At 33.1% G+C, this 18,992-nt stretch overlaps 2 protein-coding genes across 3 annotated transcripts; one reads left to right on the forward strand and one right to left on the reverse strand.

Moving 5' to 3' along the window:
- The first annotated feature begins 5,155 nt into the window (after nucleotides 1–5,155).
- LOC147399825 (NAC domain-containing protein 67-like) lies at nucleotides 5,156–6,909 on the forward strand. Its single transcript, XM_086446556.1, has 3 exons — nucleotides 5,156–5,638; nucleotides 5,890–6,176; nucleotides 6,328–6,909. Exons 1-3 carry the CDS (start codon nucleotides 5,467–5,469, stop codon nucleotides 6,907–6,909), a joined length of 1,041 nt encoding a protein of 346 aa, XP_086302682.1. The 5' UTR covers nucleotides 5,156–5,466.
- Nucleotides 6,910–8,262: 1,353 nt separating this feature from the next.
- On the reverse strand, nucleotides 8,263–11,765 carry LOC147399826 (syntaxin-71-like). 2 transcript variants are annotated; one of them, XM_086445337.1, is made up of 8 exons: nucleotides 11,492–11,764; nucleotides 11,281–11,406; nucleotides 10,469–10,634; nucleotides 10,220–10,374; nucleotides 10,098–10,142; nucleotides 9,940–10,002; nucleotides 9,746–9,822; nucleotides 8,263–8,455 (listed from the first exon to the last, which is right to left on the reverse strand). In XM_086445337.1, the coding sequence occupies exons 1-8, from the start codon at nucleotides 11,645–11,647 to the stop codon at nucleotides 8,443–8,445; spliced, it is 801 nt and encodes a 266-aa protein (XP_086301463.1). In that variant the 5' UTR covers nucleotides 11,648–11,764; the 3' UTR covers nucleotides 8,263–8,442. The 2 variants fall into 2 exon arrangements, with proteins under 2 accessions (XP_086301463.1, XP_086301464.1); XM_086445338.1 differs by lacking the exon at nucleotides 8,263–8,455 and having other exon boundaries at nucleotides 9,742–9,822; nucleotides 11,492–11,765.
- Nucleotides 11,766–18,992: the final 7,227 nt, after the last annotated feature.

Below are 18,992 nucleotides of genomic sequence, written 5' to 3' on the forward strand. Positions count from 1 at the left end.
TATATATATATATATATATATATGGGTCCCGTTCGCCACCCTTAGTTTTACCACACACTTTAACAAACGCGTTTTGTCTTACATGGGTTAGAAGTTTCGGAATGAGCTGATTTTTGGTGAGGATGATCTCTATGGTGAGTAGATCATCCTCACCAAAAATCAGCTCATTCCAAAACTTCTAACCCCATCAAAATTGATTTACAAAAAATGGACGGTCCACGATTTTTCAACGTGTAAACATGGGGCTAAACATTTCGGAATGGGCTGATTTTTGGGGAGGATGATCTTCTAATCATAGAGATCATCCTCACCAAAAATCAGCTCATTCCAAAACTTCTAACCCATGTAGGACAAAAAACGTTTGTTAAAATGTGTGGTAAAACTTAGGGTGCTGAACATTTCCCTATATATATATATATGGGAAATGTTCAGCAACAAACATTTTGGCAAAACATTTTTCAAAACATGGGTTAGAGGTTTTGGAATGGGCTGATTTTTGGTGAGGATGATCTCTACGGTGAGGAGATCATCATTACCAAAAATCAACCCATTCCAAAACTTTTAACCCCATCAAAAATGGTTTACAAAAAATGGACGGTCCACAATTTTTCAACTTGTAAACTGGGGCTAGAAGTTTTGTAATGGGCTGATTTTTGGTGAGGATGATCTCTACACCGTAGAGATCATCCTCACCAAAAATCAGCCCATTCCAAAACCTCTAACCCATGTTTTGAAAAATGTTTTGCCAAAATATTTGTCAAAATGTTTGTTGCTGTACGGGACCCTTTATATATATATATATATATAGGGTAGCGATCCATGGCCAACAGTTTGGCAAACATTTTGGCAAACACATTTTTCAAAACATGGGTTAGAGGTCTTGGAATGGGCTGATTTTTGGTGAGAATGATCTCTACGGTGAGGAGATCATCCTCACCAAAAATCAGCTCATTCCAAAACTTCTAACCTCATCAAAAATGGTTTACAAAAAATGGACGGTTCACGATTTTTCAACTTGTAAAATGGGGCTAGAAGTTTTGGAATGAGCTGATTTTTGGTGAGGATGATCTCCTCACCGTAGAGATCATCCTCACCAAAAATCAGCCCATTCCAAGACCTCTAACCCATGTTTTGAAAAAGTGTTTGCCAAACTGTTGGCCACGGATAGGGACCCATATATATATATATATATATATTTTATCATTGACTTTTACTTTTAAATTTGGGAGTTATGTAGTCACCCATCTTCAAAATCTTAGATTAAATGCAAAGGAAATTGTATTTTGATTTTTTTTTTTTTTTTTGGGATTTAAGTTTTTCGATGCAATCTAGAGGGTTATGGTGTTGGATTGCCAATGTCGTAATCTATTTGAGCTTAAATCTTTGCTTAGTTAGAAAGGAACTTGTTTAGGGAAAATGACGGTGAAGGGCTCTTTATTTAGAATATGGACTAAATAGTCACCTATTAAAGAATATGGGTCATTTAAGTCCCACTTAATAAAGTATTAACCTATTAAGGATCTTTGGAGGGTTTTTATTTTTAATTTTTTCAAAGAAAACTATCTGAAATACCCTTTAACAACTTTACAAAGTGATTTGATCTAAAAATATACCGAGTCAAATAAAAAACTTAATCAATTTATTTGGTTATTGATATTTCTGTGAAATATAAATATTTTTATTTATTAGAAACTACTCATAAATTCAATATAATTTTATTTGACTAATTTAAATCGACTTGCTAATTTTTTTAGTTGAATCAATTCGATGAACATTCAAGTCGAGTTTTAAAATTATATTTTAATTATTGAAAATTATTTATATATTTTAATAAATCCAAATCAGTTTGATGATGATGATGATGACCTTACTCATCTTTATCACCATCTATGTGAGATAAAGATTAAAAGTTTTGGGAAGAGAAAATAAGGATTTTTTTTTTTCATTATTATATAAGACATGACCGTAGTCATGGGGCTTTTAATTAAATTTAAAACATAGGAGAACCTCAAATATTCTCAAATAAACACATTTGTTGAAACCTAAAACATTCTTAAAAGAGTAATTAAGGTATTTTTACTTCAAAAATCTTCTTTAGACTAATATTTAATAAAAATAGTATTACTAAAGAGTTCATATTTTTTTTAGAAGGGATTTTTTGGCGCGCGCGCGCACACACACACACACACATATATATATATATATGAGTTTAAGGAGTATAGGTTTCTAATTCTTTTCTTTTATAATTTTTTCGTACGTATTGGTGAATCAATTTTCGAGACAGAGGGAAGGAATTAAATTTGCCTATAATCGTGAAAAATACTGCGTGTTGACAAATCAATTTCCACACATTTTTTTATTTGCTTAGTTAAACACTTGAAAATATCATTTTATCACAAAAAATTGTTTTCCATCTAATTTTCCATGTGCCCTTAGACCCTTAGAAATTCTCCAAAACTCAAGAGTGAAGAACCCTTGCTCACAAAAAATAAATAAGAATGATAATTGCATTTAAGACTTAAAGACAATCTGATCTCTCTCTCTCTCTCTCTAATAATTTTCATCCTCTTATATTCTTCTAGTTTGTTTTCTAGCTAGCATTTGTAGCCTCATAATATTTCCTTGGATTCGACATCCTTGTCTTTACAGTATGACACATGACCATACATCGATATGAACTATGCATACCAACACCCAACAAATAAAATCCATTTTAGAAAGAAAAAAATAAAACCTGGGTATCAATGGCTGGATTCTTCGATGGAGCTTCATCAAACTCTTTTTTCCTCCTTTAATGAACTAAAAACCTGAATTATATTACCTTTATCTATAAAATAAAGAAAGAGGGAATTTTTTATTAACTATCCTTGGATTCCAAGTCAATTTAAAGAGTATTTGTGAGATGGGTTTCTCTATACAAATAAAAAGGGAAAAACTTTAGCATTTTTTTTAAGTTCTTTCTGTTTCCTGCGTGAATGGCGGTTCTCAGGCAAGAGAATCATTAATAACATATATACATATATATATATATTTCCAAAATAACATAATCAGCCTATTTTTATACACATGAACGTAGTCATAAACCCACCGATTAAAAACCTAAAAAAAACTAGGTATATAACCAAGGACGGAGCCACGATTTTGCCCATGCAACCATGAGTAGACATTTTTTGTGAGGACAACTAAGAGTGAAAAAAAGCATAGTTGGGGGGGGGGGGGGTCAACTAAGACTGGATTTTTTTGTGTGGGGGCAATGGTGGCAGATTTCTTTATCCACCATTAAAATTTGTTGCAATAACTCACTAATCTATAGAATTTGAAAATTCTTGTGGGGGCACTTGCCCTCACAGCCCCCACTTTAAATCCGCCCATGTATATAACCGTTTTCATTTATATTATAAAAGAATTAAATAAATAACACGATTGATTAAATAATTTGTAGTTATGTGATGAGTTACCATTGTAAAATAGTTTTTAAAAACTATATATATAAAAGAATACTAACGTCCAAGATTTCATGGGAAAATTAACATTGTCTAACACTTATTTTTTTTTCAACAATGCCCCTTTTTGTCTTGTCTTTTAGTAAAAAAAATAAGGGCATGATAGTTTTTTACACAATAATACATTTATTATATTGTCATTGATTGTCAAAATATTTATTACAAAAATAAAATATATTTAATTCAAACCACTTAAATACTCGTTACATTTATGTAAACAAGCATTCATTATGTGAAAGTCCAATACACCTTTGTTTGTTTCACTAAAAGACAAAATAAGAAGAGGTGTTATTGAAAAAAAAAAAAAAGTATTAGACAATGCTAATGTCCCCAAGAAGTATTGGACTCGTTAGCATCCAGGACTTGGGTAGCTACTTAACTTCATGTCTCCTTTGCAAGCCATATGACACACTGTTCAAATTGCAATGAGCCATGGATGTTTCTGGCTTTTCACATAAAAGAAGATCCTGATTTTTCATTTCAAGCCATTGATTTGAGTATTTTGGTAATTCATTTTTCAATTAGGCCCATGGGTTGGTCCAAGCCCATTAGAAAAATGCATAAACCCATTGTGTACATTGTATAGATCACCAATCAGGATGAGTTTTAGTGCTCAGGGTATTGGGTATCTATCCAACTCACTGGAGCACAGGATCCCTACGAATAAGATTAAAATGCTTAGAAGAAGAAACACATCCAGGTTGTAATATTGGCTTCATCCTGTCTTTATGGAGTATCTTAGCGCCCATGGACTCTGGGGCGGACAAAGCTAAGCTATATTTGAAACAAAGAGCCAAATACAGCATCCTTTGGGTCCACTCTTGAATTTGGGCAATATTTGGATATTTGATGAAACACACTAATCAATCTATAGGCCCACATAACTGCTTTTATGCAATCAGTTTGATCTATTTATCCCACCCATCATTGCCATGGTTCAAAGTTTCGCACCATTTTGGAATATTTTCGAATGTTTCGGTCAACCAAGATCATTGGGACGAAACATTCAATGTTTTGGATTGTCTCTAAATGTATTGAAAGGTTTCGGTTGAGATCGTTTCAATTTTTTTTTTTTCCTTATAAAAACACCGTACAGAAATTAAACCTTGACCATTTCTTCGTCGCATGTAATTTCATTTGAAAGTATGATTTTGAATTAACAATCTCGCCAAAAATTGTTGGGCGCTCGTGTCAATTGATCCAAATCATCATAATCAATGGGCAATATCTTAAATTGACTATTAAGTTTTTGGTTTGGATTCGGTTGGTGGTATCATATTGGTAGAATGGGATTCTACGCTAGAAGTGATTCCATGAAAAAAAAAATCCTCAATTTCGTAAAATTTTTCTAGCCATGAAATTTCATATTTTCTATCGTCTATAAATTCGTAGGCAACTCATTTTAGGATTTCTAAGAGGGAGATTTCAATTTTACATAAAAGAAGTGAAATTGATAATAATAATAATAATAATAATAATAAATAAGCGAAAGGACACCTGTGGACATGAGCAATCTTGCCTAATAACGTAAAATATGCAGACGTACTCGCTTTATCTTTGGTTTACATTTTATTTTGATTATTATCGTCACATCTCTTGCCTATTTTTCTACATCAAACGATCATAACCATCCATTCAATGGACCCATTTGTGATTGAAGTCAATGATTGAGCAGGAGATGATGAGATCATAAACTACCACTATAATATTAGAGAAGAATGAATGTTCCAACATGTAAGACCAAATCGGTTGTTTTCAAATCAATTTCTTTGAACTCCAACATGTAATAAACAAAATTCTTAACTTATTAAGCTTAAATAAATGTCCACATCTGCCTAGATCACACCATAAAAACACCTCTGCACAGTGTACTCCAACTTACAACCATTTTGATCGATATTTTCGGTGTTCTTTGATTCTCTTAGTTCCTTCCTCCTTCGTCGAGGTCGAAGCTCCCCCTTCCATGGAAGGACAATCCAATTCAAATATCCAACTTCCTCCTGGATTTCGATTCCACCCATCTGATGAGGAACTCATCGTTCATTATTTGAGGAACAAAGTTACTTCAAATCCAGTTCCAGCATCAATCATCGCTGAAGTTGATCTCTATAAGCATGACCCGTGGGAGCTGCCAAGTATGTGTTTCATCACTACCATCATCTCTTTCTCCCCCTCACACACACACACACAATCTAGTACATGAAATGGATGCTTTAGCAATCAATCAAACCCACTTAAGACCCAAGATGGCACTTTTTTCGGCATGATATACCAAAAATCCAATTACGTAATATCACAATTCATATAGAAGTGATTCAAACTGAAGTGCTTCCATTAGAAGCAATGCTTTTTCAAATAACTATAAACTTCTCACTTCTTTTTTCAGAGAAGGCTTTGTTTGGAGATAATGAGTGGTACTTCTTCAGTCCAAGAGATAGGAAGTACCCAAATGGAGAGAGGCCTAATAGAGCTGCAGCTTCGGGTTATTGGAAGGCGACTGGGACCGATAAACCCATACTCACTTCTTGCAGATTGCAGAGCGTCGGAGTTAAGAAAGCTCTTGTCTTTTACATGGGTCGTCCTCCAAAGGGCACGAAAACAAATTGGATCATGCAAGAGTATAGATTACCCGATAACATGGTTAGGCCATCAAGATTACGGGGTTCCATGAGAGTAAGTTTTTTAAGAGTTCTCTATGTTTGAAATAAGACGAACCAACACATCGATAACAACAGTATCATCGGAATCTTAGTACATGTAGATTTACTATAAAGCTCTCAAACATTTAATTTAATTCATGTAAAGATGTTTCTTATTTATGCAGTTAGATGATTGGGTTCTATGTCGAGTTCGACAGAAAGACAACACGCTAAGGAACATGTGGGAAGATCAAAACATTTCTAATACCCAACCTTTCGGATACTCTCCGGTGATTGAGGAGCAAAGTTCAATGAATATAGACCCCACTTTGGATGCATATGAGAATTATCTCAAGAATGGTTGCCCATTGCTAGCTTGGATTCTTGCTTCTCAGAATAATCCTCGTATCGAAACCACTTCATTTTTAAGTTTTCAAGGCGGAAACAATAGTAACAATGGTAATTCAGTCCATGAAGAAAACATATCTGATCTTGGTAGTTCACTCATTACAGATTCTTCCATCAATAGTTCGTTCAATCCATTGAAGAGGAAACCCTTTGAGAGTCATCTGGAATATGAGAGTCTTCTTCCATTAAACAAGAAGCTAGTCAACAATAGCAATAAACTACCAAACACCACCACTGAATTAAGCTTTTGTAGACAGTATCCCGACTATAACATGTTTAATCCTTATCCATCAAATCCCAATATCGAATTTCAAGATCTTAATAAATTCAAAGATGAAGTCTTGGAAAGAAGATTATGATTGCTCAGAGTAGTGAAGATGGGAGGAAGGCCTGGAGAATGAAAGCTACCAACGTGTACAGCTTAAGAATGATGGGAAATAGCATAGCTATTGTTATACATAGTTTTTGTATATAAATCTGTAATTCAGCTGTATAATATAGGTGTGAACTATTTGATCAGCTGGAATGTTTGTATATATTTGTTAATCCTGAAACTTCTTCATGGCTGCACCACTAGATGTTTATTTTTTCATATAAAAAAAATTGTGTCCTAATTTTACTAAAAATAATGGTACATAGGCCTCATTTAGAATTGCTGCCAGCTTCTGCGACTGGGAAGTCCCGAAAACAAAAGCTAGTGTGTCTGAGTAAATTATCGTTTGGTAACCATGCTGGAGAATTGTTGTGCTGTATGCAGAAGCTAACTGGGATCTTAACTGCAACCCTGTATTAATGAATAATCTTTTGATGATGATTTATATCGACATCTAATAAAGCCTAGAAACCTAGAAGATTCACTAACATGCAGATTATAAGAGTGTCTAGCTTAGGTAGTGTTTGGCTCTACATCTATGTTTAATATCCATAAAAATAAAAAAAAATCTTATTTTGGTGTTATGTCAAAAATTAATTATTTGTGAGGTTAAAATAATACATACTTTTCTTCGTAGCAGTTTTAATAGTTTACATAAATTAAGTGGTTAGATGCATGGCTGTTGTGTGAGAGGTTACAAGTTCGAATTTCTTTAAACCATTCATATGGGAGGTTCATGCAATCATACTGTAATATCATTACAAGTAAATCCTTGCTTCAAAATTTGAGAATTTTGTGAATCATTTAGAACTTTCAACTCCCTTTGCACTAAGTATCACCCTTGAGTCTGTATGTTTTTCCACAAATGAATCTGCTCAAGGAGATCAAATCTAAGTTTGGCCTTTTTATTTTTACATTTGTTATAGATGCAAGAAGAGATCCCTTGGCATATTTTAGTTGTTGATGTAATGATGATCTACAAAATTAGAGAAAGAAATGGCAGCTATAACTATGGAAGAGTATATTAGAAAGTAAATGTTGAATGAAGATCCCAGCAAGGCTTTCCTCACACTTTTAGAACAATTTTGCCTTTCAGAGAAAAATTAAAATAAATAGAAAAAAGGAGTGGTTGTCAAAGTCAATTCTAGGAAAAAATGAAGAATACCATTTTAGGCTAACAGGCTCTTGTTAATATTAAATAAGGGAGACGGCCATATCCAAGTTATAAAAATAGAGTATAGTATGTAATATTGTTCTGTAAACTGTAATATATGTCTGGTTAGATTGATGAAATTGTTTGAAAAATAAGTAGAGCATTATTTAATACAATATCCCAGAATTATACCAAAAATCCGAAAGACAACCTTCATTTCCAATGTGAACAAGAATGATGAAATGTATAAAGAATAAAAGAATTGACAATTGCACAAAGTATGCACAGGTGGCTTCAAACCACAGAAAAATACCAGACAACACCAACATAAAACGGGCAGTAGAAGTGGCCTTTGGGATCATTTCACTACTTCAATACACTGCAATAAACCAAGCACAACTCCTTTATAACAATTTTCAAATATAAAGAAGGAAGATAAGAACATCATCATCAAGAGGTAGAACAAACTTCTAGACTACTTTGTATGCTCGGAAAACCCAAAACAATTACCGAACCATGAAAGAACACAAGAAAAAAGTTCCATGGATTTCCAAAACTTGAAATGTACATGAAGAGAGATTAACAGATGAAGGCTCTCTCATAGACCAGAACCAACAAGATATTTAGTCTATCCAATTGTTTTTTCCTCGTGAGCCATATGCTATGATACCAAGGATACTTCAACGTGTACACGATACAAGATACAGCATGGATGCTATTATGCTACAGTTCTCATTTCCCATTGTACTATTATTTGCTTACTAAGTTCCTAATGATTTGTTTGTTTGCATTCTGAAAAAAAAATGTACATAGTAAATTAAAACATGTCACTACTAGAAAGGAAAAAAAAATCAATAATACAAGTTCCATATACTTATACAAAAATGATACTTAATTATAAAAGGCTTTTAAAAAAGCATGGTATTAACTATTAAGATATTGGATGGGATACCCGTATCCATTTTCTTGTTCTAAATTTCAGGAAATCAGGAGTCAAATCCCCATTTCCCATGCTAGTATTTGTATCTGGGTATCTTGGGACATGTTATCCAATAATCAGAAATGCAGGACAGATTTATGCTCTAGGTCTTGATGGGCCACATTTTCCATGTGCACTACCATCTATGATGCCTAGATTCGGATATAGACATCACTAAAGGAAATGACCGGACTCTTCATTTCCTGAAGTCTAGGAAACAGATATGGATATGGGTATGGGTATCTCATCTTATATTTTGGTACCATGTACAATTATCTAGTTTTTATTAGGATGAGACTTTTGAGTACCATTTCTTAGTTTTGTGACTCCTGGGTATCTCTAATGCACATTTATCGAAGTGCCACGTCCCAACTAGATTAAGTGAAAATGATTGTAACTACAGGTACCATAGACCACCATGTTGTTGGTAACTAAACTAGTGCCTACTTAACGTTTTCCTTACTTCCTCACCTACGCTCACGGCCCACCACTATTCCCATGCACACCCACCAACAGAAGTGACCCTTGTGTTGTCTTAATCCCTCACATGTGGAAAAATTGTTTGCAGCTAAAAAGAGAATAAAAAAATGATTCTAGAACAAAACAGAATAAAACGGTAGCAATGATAGCAAAAATTGTATACAATGTGTGCCTCTAAATTTTAGTACTGTGGAAGATAAAGGAACTTACTTGTATAAATAGGAAGCAATGCCCAGAATAACGCAAAGTAGAATAATATCAATACAGAAGTTCCTACTGGACCTCATCTGGAAACCAAATATTCCATTTATTACAATTTAGAACCATGTTAGAAAAAAGGATCCACAATTGACAGCTAAATCATAGATGATAGTCAAACTTAAATATTGGAGCGATTCGATTACCTTGTTAACAGTATCCTTGAGTCTAACATTAGTATTCTTAAGGTCTGAGGTCACCCTGTCCACCTGTTATGACATCAAAAGAATAAATTTACCCACATTATAGTGTCAAAATGTCATCAAAAAGAGTAGAAGAATGTAAACCTGGACAAGTTTCTCACCTTCATATCAACCTCATCAATCAAAGGCACTTGTCTGTCCAATTCCTGCTTATATTGCAAAACCCATTAAATATGTTCTTTCTATCACTTGTGATTACAGAACAAAATGCAAAACAACAAACCTCATTCATGTCATTTGCCATATCTTTCAGTGTATTCAAACCTTCTGATATAACATCTAGGCCTTGTTCCTGTTTCATTCTCCGCATTTCATATTCATTCCTAAATTGACTTGACTCTTCAGATTGCTGAAAGAATTCATTATCAAATGTTCCATCTGCAATATATTGTAGAAAATAAATGTTAGGTTAAGTATAACAATCATTAAAATCCCAAATTAAGATTGAAAGAAGATTTAAAATTTGGATCACCAGATGTTGCATCGAATTTGATTTCTTGACGAGAACCTGAAGCTGCCCAACCTCCAGTTTGTTTGGCTCCAATTGCAGTCCCATCCGGTATCACTCGAATCCTCTCCGACAGCGCAATAACCAAATCATTACGGATGGCAAGTTCTTCTTTAGAGAGCCCTTTAACCTATTATTAGTTCGTGTTTATTGTTACAGAAAATTTATATGAATGATTGATTATACACAGTTGAGATAAATCAAATACTATAACTAGAGAACCATAAAACCCAAAATTTCTAGGATTAGGGTTTGCTTAGCAAAAAAAATTGCTTGGGTTCACATAAAATTTAAGAAAATCACAATTTTTGATAAAATCCCAGAATCGTAAACCTAATTGATGATTTTCTGAAGAAACTCAACGCAATTCTACAATTGGAAAAGAAAATTTATATGAACGTTTTTTTTTTGAAAGATAAATTTATTTGAATGATTGATTATACCGGATTGACACAAATCAAATACTATAACTAAAGATCCATAAGACCCAAGATTTTTGGGTTTTCTTAGCAAAAAAAAAAAAATTCTTGGGTTCACCAAAAAAGAAAAACACGATAATACAAAGTCAGAAAATCACAAATTTTCATAAAATCCCAGAATGTAAAACCTATTTGATAATTTTCTGAAGAAACTCAATGCAATTGTACAATTGCAAAAAAAAAAAGAAGAAAAGTTTAAACTTTCAGTTAAATTGAAACAAGAAGAATTCCGCATAGAATTTATTTAAACATTTGGGGATATTTGGTGAGAATACAAAGGGATTCTGAAGAAAAGACCTTCTTGAGCACTAATTTCTGCAACTTTGGAACCTCTTCGAGCAATCGAGCCTTAGTTCGGCGAATTTCAGCGTTCATGGCGACCAATGCAGCCCTGTTCTTCTCCTTCGATGCAAGCTCCGATTTCTGTCAAAAGAGATTGAGAAAACCAAATTAAACTAAGAAGAGAAACCCTAGAAAGAGTAGAACAATAGAGAGAGATGAAATGTACCTGAAGAGCTGCACCAATGTCGGATTCAACGACTGCGTATAGACGAGCGAAGGCATCATCTCCAGAGACGTTGAGGTCCTTGTGTTTGTCGAAGTCGTACCTATCGTATTTCTTGCAGATCGAATCGACTCGTGTGAGAATGTCGATCACACTCATCTTGAAAATCGATTATTTCTGAAACAGAAAATTGAATTTTTGAGAAAAGAGAATTAAATCTCTCAAGAAGTTCTGAAGATTCTTCCTTTTGAGTCTTGTTGGCGCGAAGAACGGGTCAAACTGTCGAAGATATGGACAGCCTTAAAAAATTATTCATGTACTGTTTGAGTGATACATGTCCGTTAGTTTTGCCGCGTTTTCAAATTGATATGTCTATTGACCTTGGTCTTCTATAAGAGACATGATTTTGAAATTCATCCTTCGAGACCGAGATGACTCGTCCAATTCGTCTCACTATCACCCATAAACAAGAAGGATAGACAAGTCATCTCAAACCTGATGTGTTTCCCAAATAAAGTAGAGGACGTTCATTGTTGAATGAGACAACTTGAATAAATCGAACCTACTCAATCTCGTTCTTGGACTAGACAAGGTTGTTGTGGTTTGTGGAGCCTGATAGCACTGGTCAACAAGGAGGTACTGGGCGAAGCCCCCGAAAGAAATTTTTCTAAGGGCATTTTCATAATTTCACTAATATTGTATAAAACCCTAGTTAAGTTTTCGACAGTATTTATATTTCTCGTTTTTAGTGAAAGGTAGTAATATGTAACTTCGAATTTTTCTTCATAGTGGAATTGGTGTAATCTCTGGATGTACTTCAATCTAAAGGGAATCACATAAAATCTCTGTGTTTATTTATGTGATTGCATCTTGTGTTTGATTTTTTTATTCATTTTCTTGTTTCAATTGAACCTATTTTGTTAACAAAGGCTTCAAAACGAGTTTTACAATCATGATGAGAGAGAGAGAGAGAAAGAAAATAACCAAAATGCCCTCATCTTCAACCTTTGCAAGAAAATCTCTTGATTTTTTTTCTTAAAATAGTCGTCTTCAATTGTAAAGTTTTTAATCTTAAGATTTTATCTTCTTGAGCCTTCAAACATCAATAACCAAATAGGATTTTGACCCCTTAAGAAGTGGAGGTCTTGAGTTCGAATAGTCCCTTAAGGGCCACCCTCTAGGATTTATTCCAAAACGTACTAGGTGCACGTGGGGGAGGGGATACATATTGTCCTCCCCCACTAATAAAAAGGGACAAGATTTTTGGAGAAGTATAAGGATGGACTCTCATGGACCTATAGAAACAACCATTGACGGGTCATGTGACGTGCTAGTAACAACACAACTAACACAAGCCTTCGTGTGCCGTACATGACATGATGCCTTGGTGCTCTTACAACACACACAAATGTAACATAAGTTGAGGGTTCTCCACACCCTAACACAACTCTTGGATTATGACCAAGTATCTTGAGGCAACATAGGATTCACAAGACACATATCATACTTGGGCACAATGTCGCCATACTTTGTCATAACGCACACATTGAAGCACACCGTCCCATGTGGTCGGGGGTAGCCAACTTCCCCATAGACCTTTCCGAGGATGCCTTACATGTTACGCATGTAAGACATGTAGCAAAGACATAACAAGTGTACATAGTGAATCCATAGTCGGGTTTTCTAAGAGGTTTGAACATCTCAATCACAGGGAAAACTTTAATAAAGAAAATTTTAAAGAGTACAAGGATGGATTTTCCCAAAAACACTCAGGTTCAACCTCTTGGGTAAAAGTTTAATTTTGCCTTCGTCTTCAACTAACATTCGAAAGTCAACCCTCATCCATACTAAAGAGAAATCAAGTCCATGGCAAGAAAATAAGGTACCGCCTTTAGAAAGTAATTTTAACTTATATTCATTAAGAGAGATTCTATTGCCACATCAACCATAGTTTTAAAACTTGTTTTGATGTCTTGTCTCGTACATGAACGAGACCGAATCCTCTCGGACAAGTTTTTCAATATGCTTGAGTTGTCTCGTTCAACAATGAGAAAGATGAACCATGGTTTTAAATCTCTTCCGATACGTTTGACTTGTCTATATGTCATGTTAGTGGACGATACTAAGATTTATCAGACAAGATTTAAAATCATGATGTCAACTTTTGCTCACGCCACCCCAATTCATATGTAAATCACCAAAGATTTGGTACACATCTTGAGATGGCGTTAGCAAAAATTGGTGTAGCAATAGAAGCTCTCTTCATAAATCATATTGGATGACTTATTCACTAAAAAATGGATAATTTTCAAACCCACATAGAATGACAATTGGGTGAGAAGTACCTGCCTTTTCAAAGTTTACTTATTGACTTAGGCTTGTTTGTAGGAACAAATAAACTTTCTTTTTTTAAATAACGCAATGACTTATTTATTGCCATTGTAGAAAAGTATCAGATCATTCACAAATAAAAATGTGATTAGAAATGTGCCATCTACTTGTAATCCTATGACTGAACTTCTGCACCCAAATCAACAACCGGATAATGGATCCCTTTGTTTGGGCTAGGCAAGAATATTTTTTTTATTTTTTTTTATTTTTTTTGGGGATATAGCATCAGAGCCCCCACACCCTTTGGGATGGAACTAATCTCCACGATCGTATATTAGAGATGGCAAGCCTTGGAATACCTATAACTGGGGAATCATTTAGCCTTATATATAGATACCCGAGCACTTGAGAGGCTACTTTAGGATTTACACATATCCATGTTTACGAGAAACAAATATGATCCAAAATGCAACTCGTCCTTATCATACATGTTTGACATATTGATTTTCGGGAAAATTACTAAAAAGGGGATAAATATTTTAATATTTATAATATAAAAAAATTCTATTTTGTTTTTTTTTTTCAAAATTTATCAAAACCGAATTAAGTTGTTGGATAATCCAGTGTTTTAATAACTCGTTGGACTGTCTAACGTTTTAAGTAGGGGCTAGATTCTTAGGGTGTTAAAGCAAGTTAATAAAATGCTGGACAATCCAGCGTTTTAATCATTTGGAGGGCATTTTTGGCAAAGCAATGTATTTTAACATATTAAAACGCTGGACAGTCAAACGCTAGACTGTCTAACGACTTAATTCGTTTTTTATAATTATAAAAAATAAATAAATTCCTTTTTGTAAATGTTAAAATGTTTAACCCTCTTTTGATAATTTTCCCTTAAATTTCATATCTTGATATTCTGTAACAAGCAATATTTGGTTTGGATGTAAAGAACCACATGATTTAAATTTGATTTTTAGAAACTGGATTTTTTATTCGACTATTACCAATCTCCTATGAACCCCTAACCATATCTTAATGCATTCATGATATGGTGTATCAATCCACGTCTTTTTTTTTTTGTGATAACCAGGTACCCCTGTAGACAATGGATTGAGCCCATATATGGGCTCTGCCCAGTCTATAGAGCATGGTTTTGTCCTAGGGCCGAGTTAGAATTTTGCTCATGTGTGGGCAACTAAGAGTAGAAAAAAAATTTGTGAGGATAATTAAGAGTAAAAAAATAGTTGTGGGGACAACTAAGAGTAGGAAAAAAATTTGTGGGGGCAATAGTGGCCGATTTCTTTATCCACTACTAAAATCTGTTTCAATAGCACATTAATCCATAGAATTTGAAACAGCACCCACTCTAAATCCACCCTTGGTCTTGTCTAAGGACTAGTGTCGGGCAAGCCAGTTCAATACAATTTTTGAGGCCTAAGGCAAAACTCAATGTAGGGCCTTTCTTTAATATTTATTATTTTACTATGAATATTAATAATTATGTATTTAAATAATAATAATAAAAATATTTAAATTTACTTTTTTTTACTTTTTGAAATGCAAAAGTGGTAATTAAGTTTTTATATTCAATTTTTGCTAATGTATCTTTTTCAATAGATAAAATTGTTAATCCACTTACGCTATGTTTGGATTTAGAGAAATGGAGATAAGAGAAACTCATTAAGAGAAAAGAAGAGAAGAGAAACTCAATTTCTCTCCACCATGTTTGAATTTACAGAAGAGAATTTAGGACAATTTTGAAATTTTAAAATATCTTACAAGAGATCTAGGGGTAGAGTTGGAATTAGAAAATATTTTAAAAGGGCTCTCCATTTCTCTCTTCTTCTCTCCACTTTTTGAGAGAAAGAAAACTCACTTTTTTTTTTTTTCCTCTTCTTCTCTCCAATTATTTTCTCTTCTCTCCCCACTTAACAATCCAAAGAAGAGAAATGGAGAGAAAATCATTTAATTTCTTTTCTCTTCTTTCCATTTCTCTCAATCCAAACACATCGTTAATCTTTCTTGTGACATAGTTGATCGTAAGTAAAATTTTATTAATTTCAATTTCGAAAAACTTATTTTTGTAGAAACAATTATTACATATATTGTTAATAATATTCTAAAGACAATGTATGCATTTGAAAAAGAATATAATCTTTTTATATAATTCAATGCCTCAATTATAGTCTTTATTTATACTTATAAAACTTTCCTTAAACTTTTAGTTCTAAAAAATAAATATAAACTATTCATGTCAGAAAACATATCATTTTTTGAAAAATGTTCAAGATTAGGGAAATATTTATTAATAATAATATTATATATGCAATATTTATCTATGGCTCCTCTATTTCTACTTTTCTTTTTCTTTTTTCATAATTTTTTCATAACTAACATATTTTCTAGTGATCATATTTCTAATTAAAAAAAAAAAGTCCTAGCAAATAAATACAGTTACTTTAATGGACCCTCAACTAAAGTAAAAAAATAAACTAAAACATAAATTTTAAAGAAAAGTAGAACTTGGGACTATGAATGAGAGAATCGATGCGTCTTGTAAACTTCGAATGCCAATAGATTGATCACCACTAGTTCACAAAACGATCTTTAAAATAAAATCACAAATCCACAATCTGCCAATGATCTATTAAAATAAAGAGAGATATAGTATAAGAGAGAAAATGAATAAAAGAGAGAGTCCGATAGATGGAGTATTGCAAGAGATGTAAGGTGAAAATGTAGAAGGAAGTTTATAAATACTATTTTTTTTTTTTATTCTTTAAAAGGAATTTTGTAAATATTTTTTTAAAAGTTATTTATTTATTTATTTTTAAGCAATAAAAGTTTGAAATAATTGGAGATAGGGTTGTTTAATATTTTTTTAGGAAGTGTCCGATATGGTGGGTTTCATTTATTTATTATTTAAATTTTAATTGAACAAAAAACTAGAAACGTGAAAGAGAGAGGGAAGATACTTAGGTTGTTAATTATTTTTTTTTTGAAACTAATTAAGAAATTAGGAGATTTAGGGGATTATATATAATTATTTAAAAATAAAACTCTTTCTTAGTTCGTTCTTCTATTATCTATTTCTCTCTTCTTCAAGTTTGAAGAAAACTTAGCCATCGTTTGTCTCCTTCACCTCGCCACTCGCCACCTCGTCTGAAAACGAAAAGGTAACCCATCTCTCTATCTATCTCAACTATGTTAATATATTACGAAGATGTAACTGATTAAAATCTTCAACTTTATCTCCTCTATTTTTTTCTAACAAAAACTCATAAAAAACGTACACAAATCTCGCTCTCTCTCAACTCTCAAATGGATCAATCCATTTATGGAAAAAAAATTTCAAAGAGTTTGATTCCTTATTTTTTAACAAGAACCTTTATGCCGTGTTTGTTAGATGAAATATACTATATGAACCTAGGTTTGGATTCATTAATCTACTATTTATGGATTTATTTTCTCACTGATCCATCTAAAATATCAATTTTAAAATTGTAATTTTGTTTTAGTCTCATTGAGCTTCCTCTAATTTTTCAATTTATATAGATTTCAATCAAAATTTAATCATAAAATCAATTTTATTTTAAAAATAGACATTATTTATGATCTAATCCAAACAGTTCCTCTTTTAAAAGAAAAATATTAGTTTTTTCTATTTTGAAAATATGAGAATCGAGAACCGATCCAAACCAATCCGAATCAAGGTTGGTTTGGATTGGTTCAGTTCTATAGGGTAATTGGATTGGTTCGATTCCAAATTTGTAAACCTGATCATGTTTGATTCGATTTCAATTTTGTCAAAATCCAAACCAATCCAAATCATGTACGCACATCACATGCATCAGGTCAGCGAGGGTGCACCCTCGCAGGAAGCCCCTAAGGAATTAATGCTCATATTGGGTATCAAACTCACGACGACATTAATCGCTTATCAGTCTAAAATTGCCTTTGTCCCAACTCATCAGGGCTTATCAATCCACATCTTATTACAATACATTTATCTAATACTTCTTTTAGCCTAGATTTAAAAGGAACTAATATTCAAGATGACTCAAAGTACCCCAATAATTTCTTTGAGTTACAAGGGGCAACATATTTGGTTGATTGCCACTTCCTGAAGAAAATTTTACTCAGCCATCAATGTTTGCTTGTTCTCGCTTCTCATCCAATAACAGGTTAACGCGTGTATCACAAAATGAGAAAGACTACTTTCGTACACGTTTCACAATATTATTGGCCACAAGAAAGTGCATCAAACCCAAATGCAAGTCCTCGTGTCAAAATAGGATTATAACACCATACACCGCAACAATATTAATCTTCTGCCACGTGTCACTCGGTGTCTCATCTACTTGGAAAGGCCCAACTACTTTTGGCGGGTACCGAAACGATTGTGCGCTACACATGAAAATTACTTAACGAACCCTGTGGGACAGTGGGAGGGACTTCATTCTAAATACCTCCTAATATTTTTTACCGTAACCATTTAATAAATAATTTATTTCTTAATGCCCCTTTACCTTATTTCAATTATGGATCCAATTTAGTCCGCTTCTAACCGGGAAATGAACCAAACCAATGGTTTTGGGCTGGTTTGAATCGGTTTGGAATACATTGTGATTCAATTCTCAATTAAAACAAAAAAACAAAAAACGGATGAATTGGATAAGATTTTCGATGCAAGCCTTGTTTCATGTCGAACCAAATCGAGAGCTGAATTCTTAATGATTTACTATTTTTTTTAATATCTAGTGACATTTTATTTATTTATCGGATCAATAATCTTTTGGATAGGCTAATGACTTATTATATAAAATTTTATTATTTTATTCTTTACTTCTTTTTTTTCATTAAAATATTTGATTTGATTTTTATTTTTATTTAATGGAATCCATATGTCAATTTGGTTTTGAGTTGATCTCAAATTGAAACAAGTTGCACTCCTAATTTTGATTGGTGAGATAGATGATTTAGGACTTGTTTGTTACAATTTTTTTTATGGCTTTTTCAGCTTTGAGCAAAAAAGTCGGAGAAGCATATTTGTTAGTAACAGCTTTTGCTTCATCAGATTTTGCGGGAAGTCAAAAATTGCATTTTTGAAAAGTTTTGCTAGGTGTTACTTTAGTGTGGGAGCCACTATGAAAAATCAACACCGAAGAACATA

This window comes from Akebia trifoliata, chromosome 6 (assembly GCF_017979445.1).
Source record: "Akebia trifoliata isolate Shusen 1 chromosome 6, ASM1797944v1, whole genome shotgun sequence".
Classification (NCBI taxonomy): Eukaryota; Viridiplantae; Streptophyta; class Magnoliopsida; order Ranunculales; family Lardizabalaceae; genus Akebia; species Akebia trifoliata.

Excerpts from the sequence above, each read along its gene's own strand:
- LOC147399826 (XM_086445337.1), bottom strand. The coding sequence starts at position 11,647 with ATGAGTGTGATCGACATTCTCACACGAGTCGATTCGATCTGCAAGAAA. Across the intron at positions 10,375-10,468 it reads CAAATTCGATGCAACATCTG|ATGGAACATTTGATAATGAA; the intron begins GTGATCCAAATT and ends AATATATTGCAG. Across the intron at positions 10,003-10,097 it reads TTGATGAGGTTGATATGAAG|GTGGACAGGGTGACCTCAGA; the intron begins GTGAGAAACTTG and ends ATGTCATAACAG.
- LOC147399825 (XM_086446556.1), top strand. The coding sequence starts at position 5,467 with ATGGAAGGACAATCCAATTCAAATATCCAACTTCCTCCTGGATTTCGA. Across the intron at positions 5,639-5,889 it reads TGACCCGTGGGAGCTGCCAA|AGAAGGCTTTGTTTGGAGAT; the intron begins GTATGTGTTTCA and ends TTCTTTTTTCAG. Across the intron at positions 6,177-6,327 it reads GATTACGGGGTTCCATGAGA|TTAGATGATTGGGTTCTATG; the intron begins GTAAGTTTTTTA and ends TTATTTATGCAG.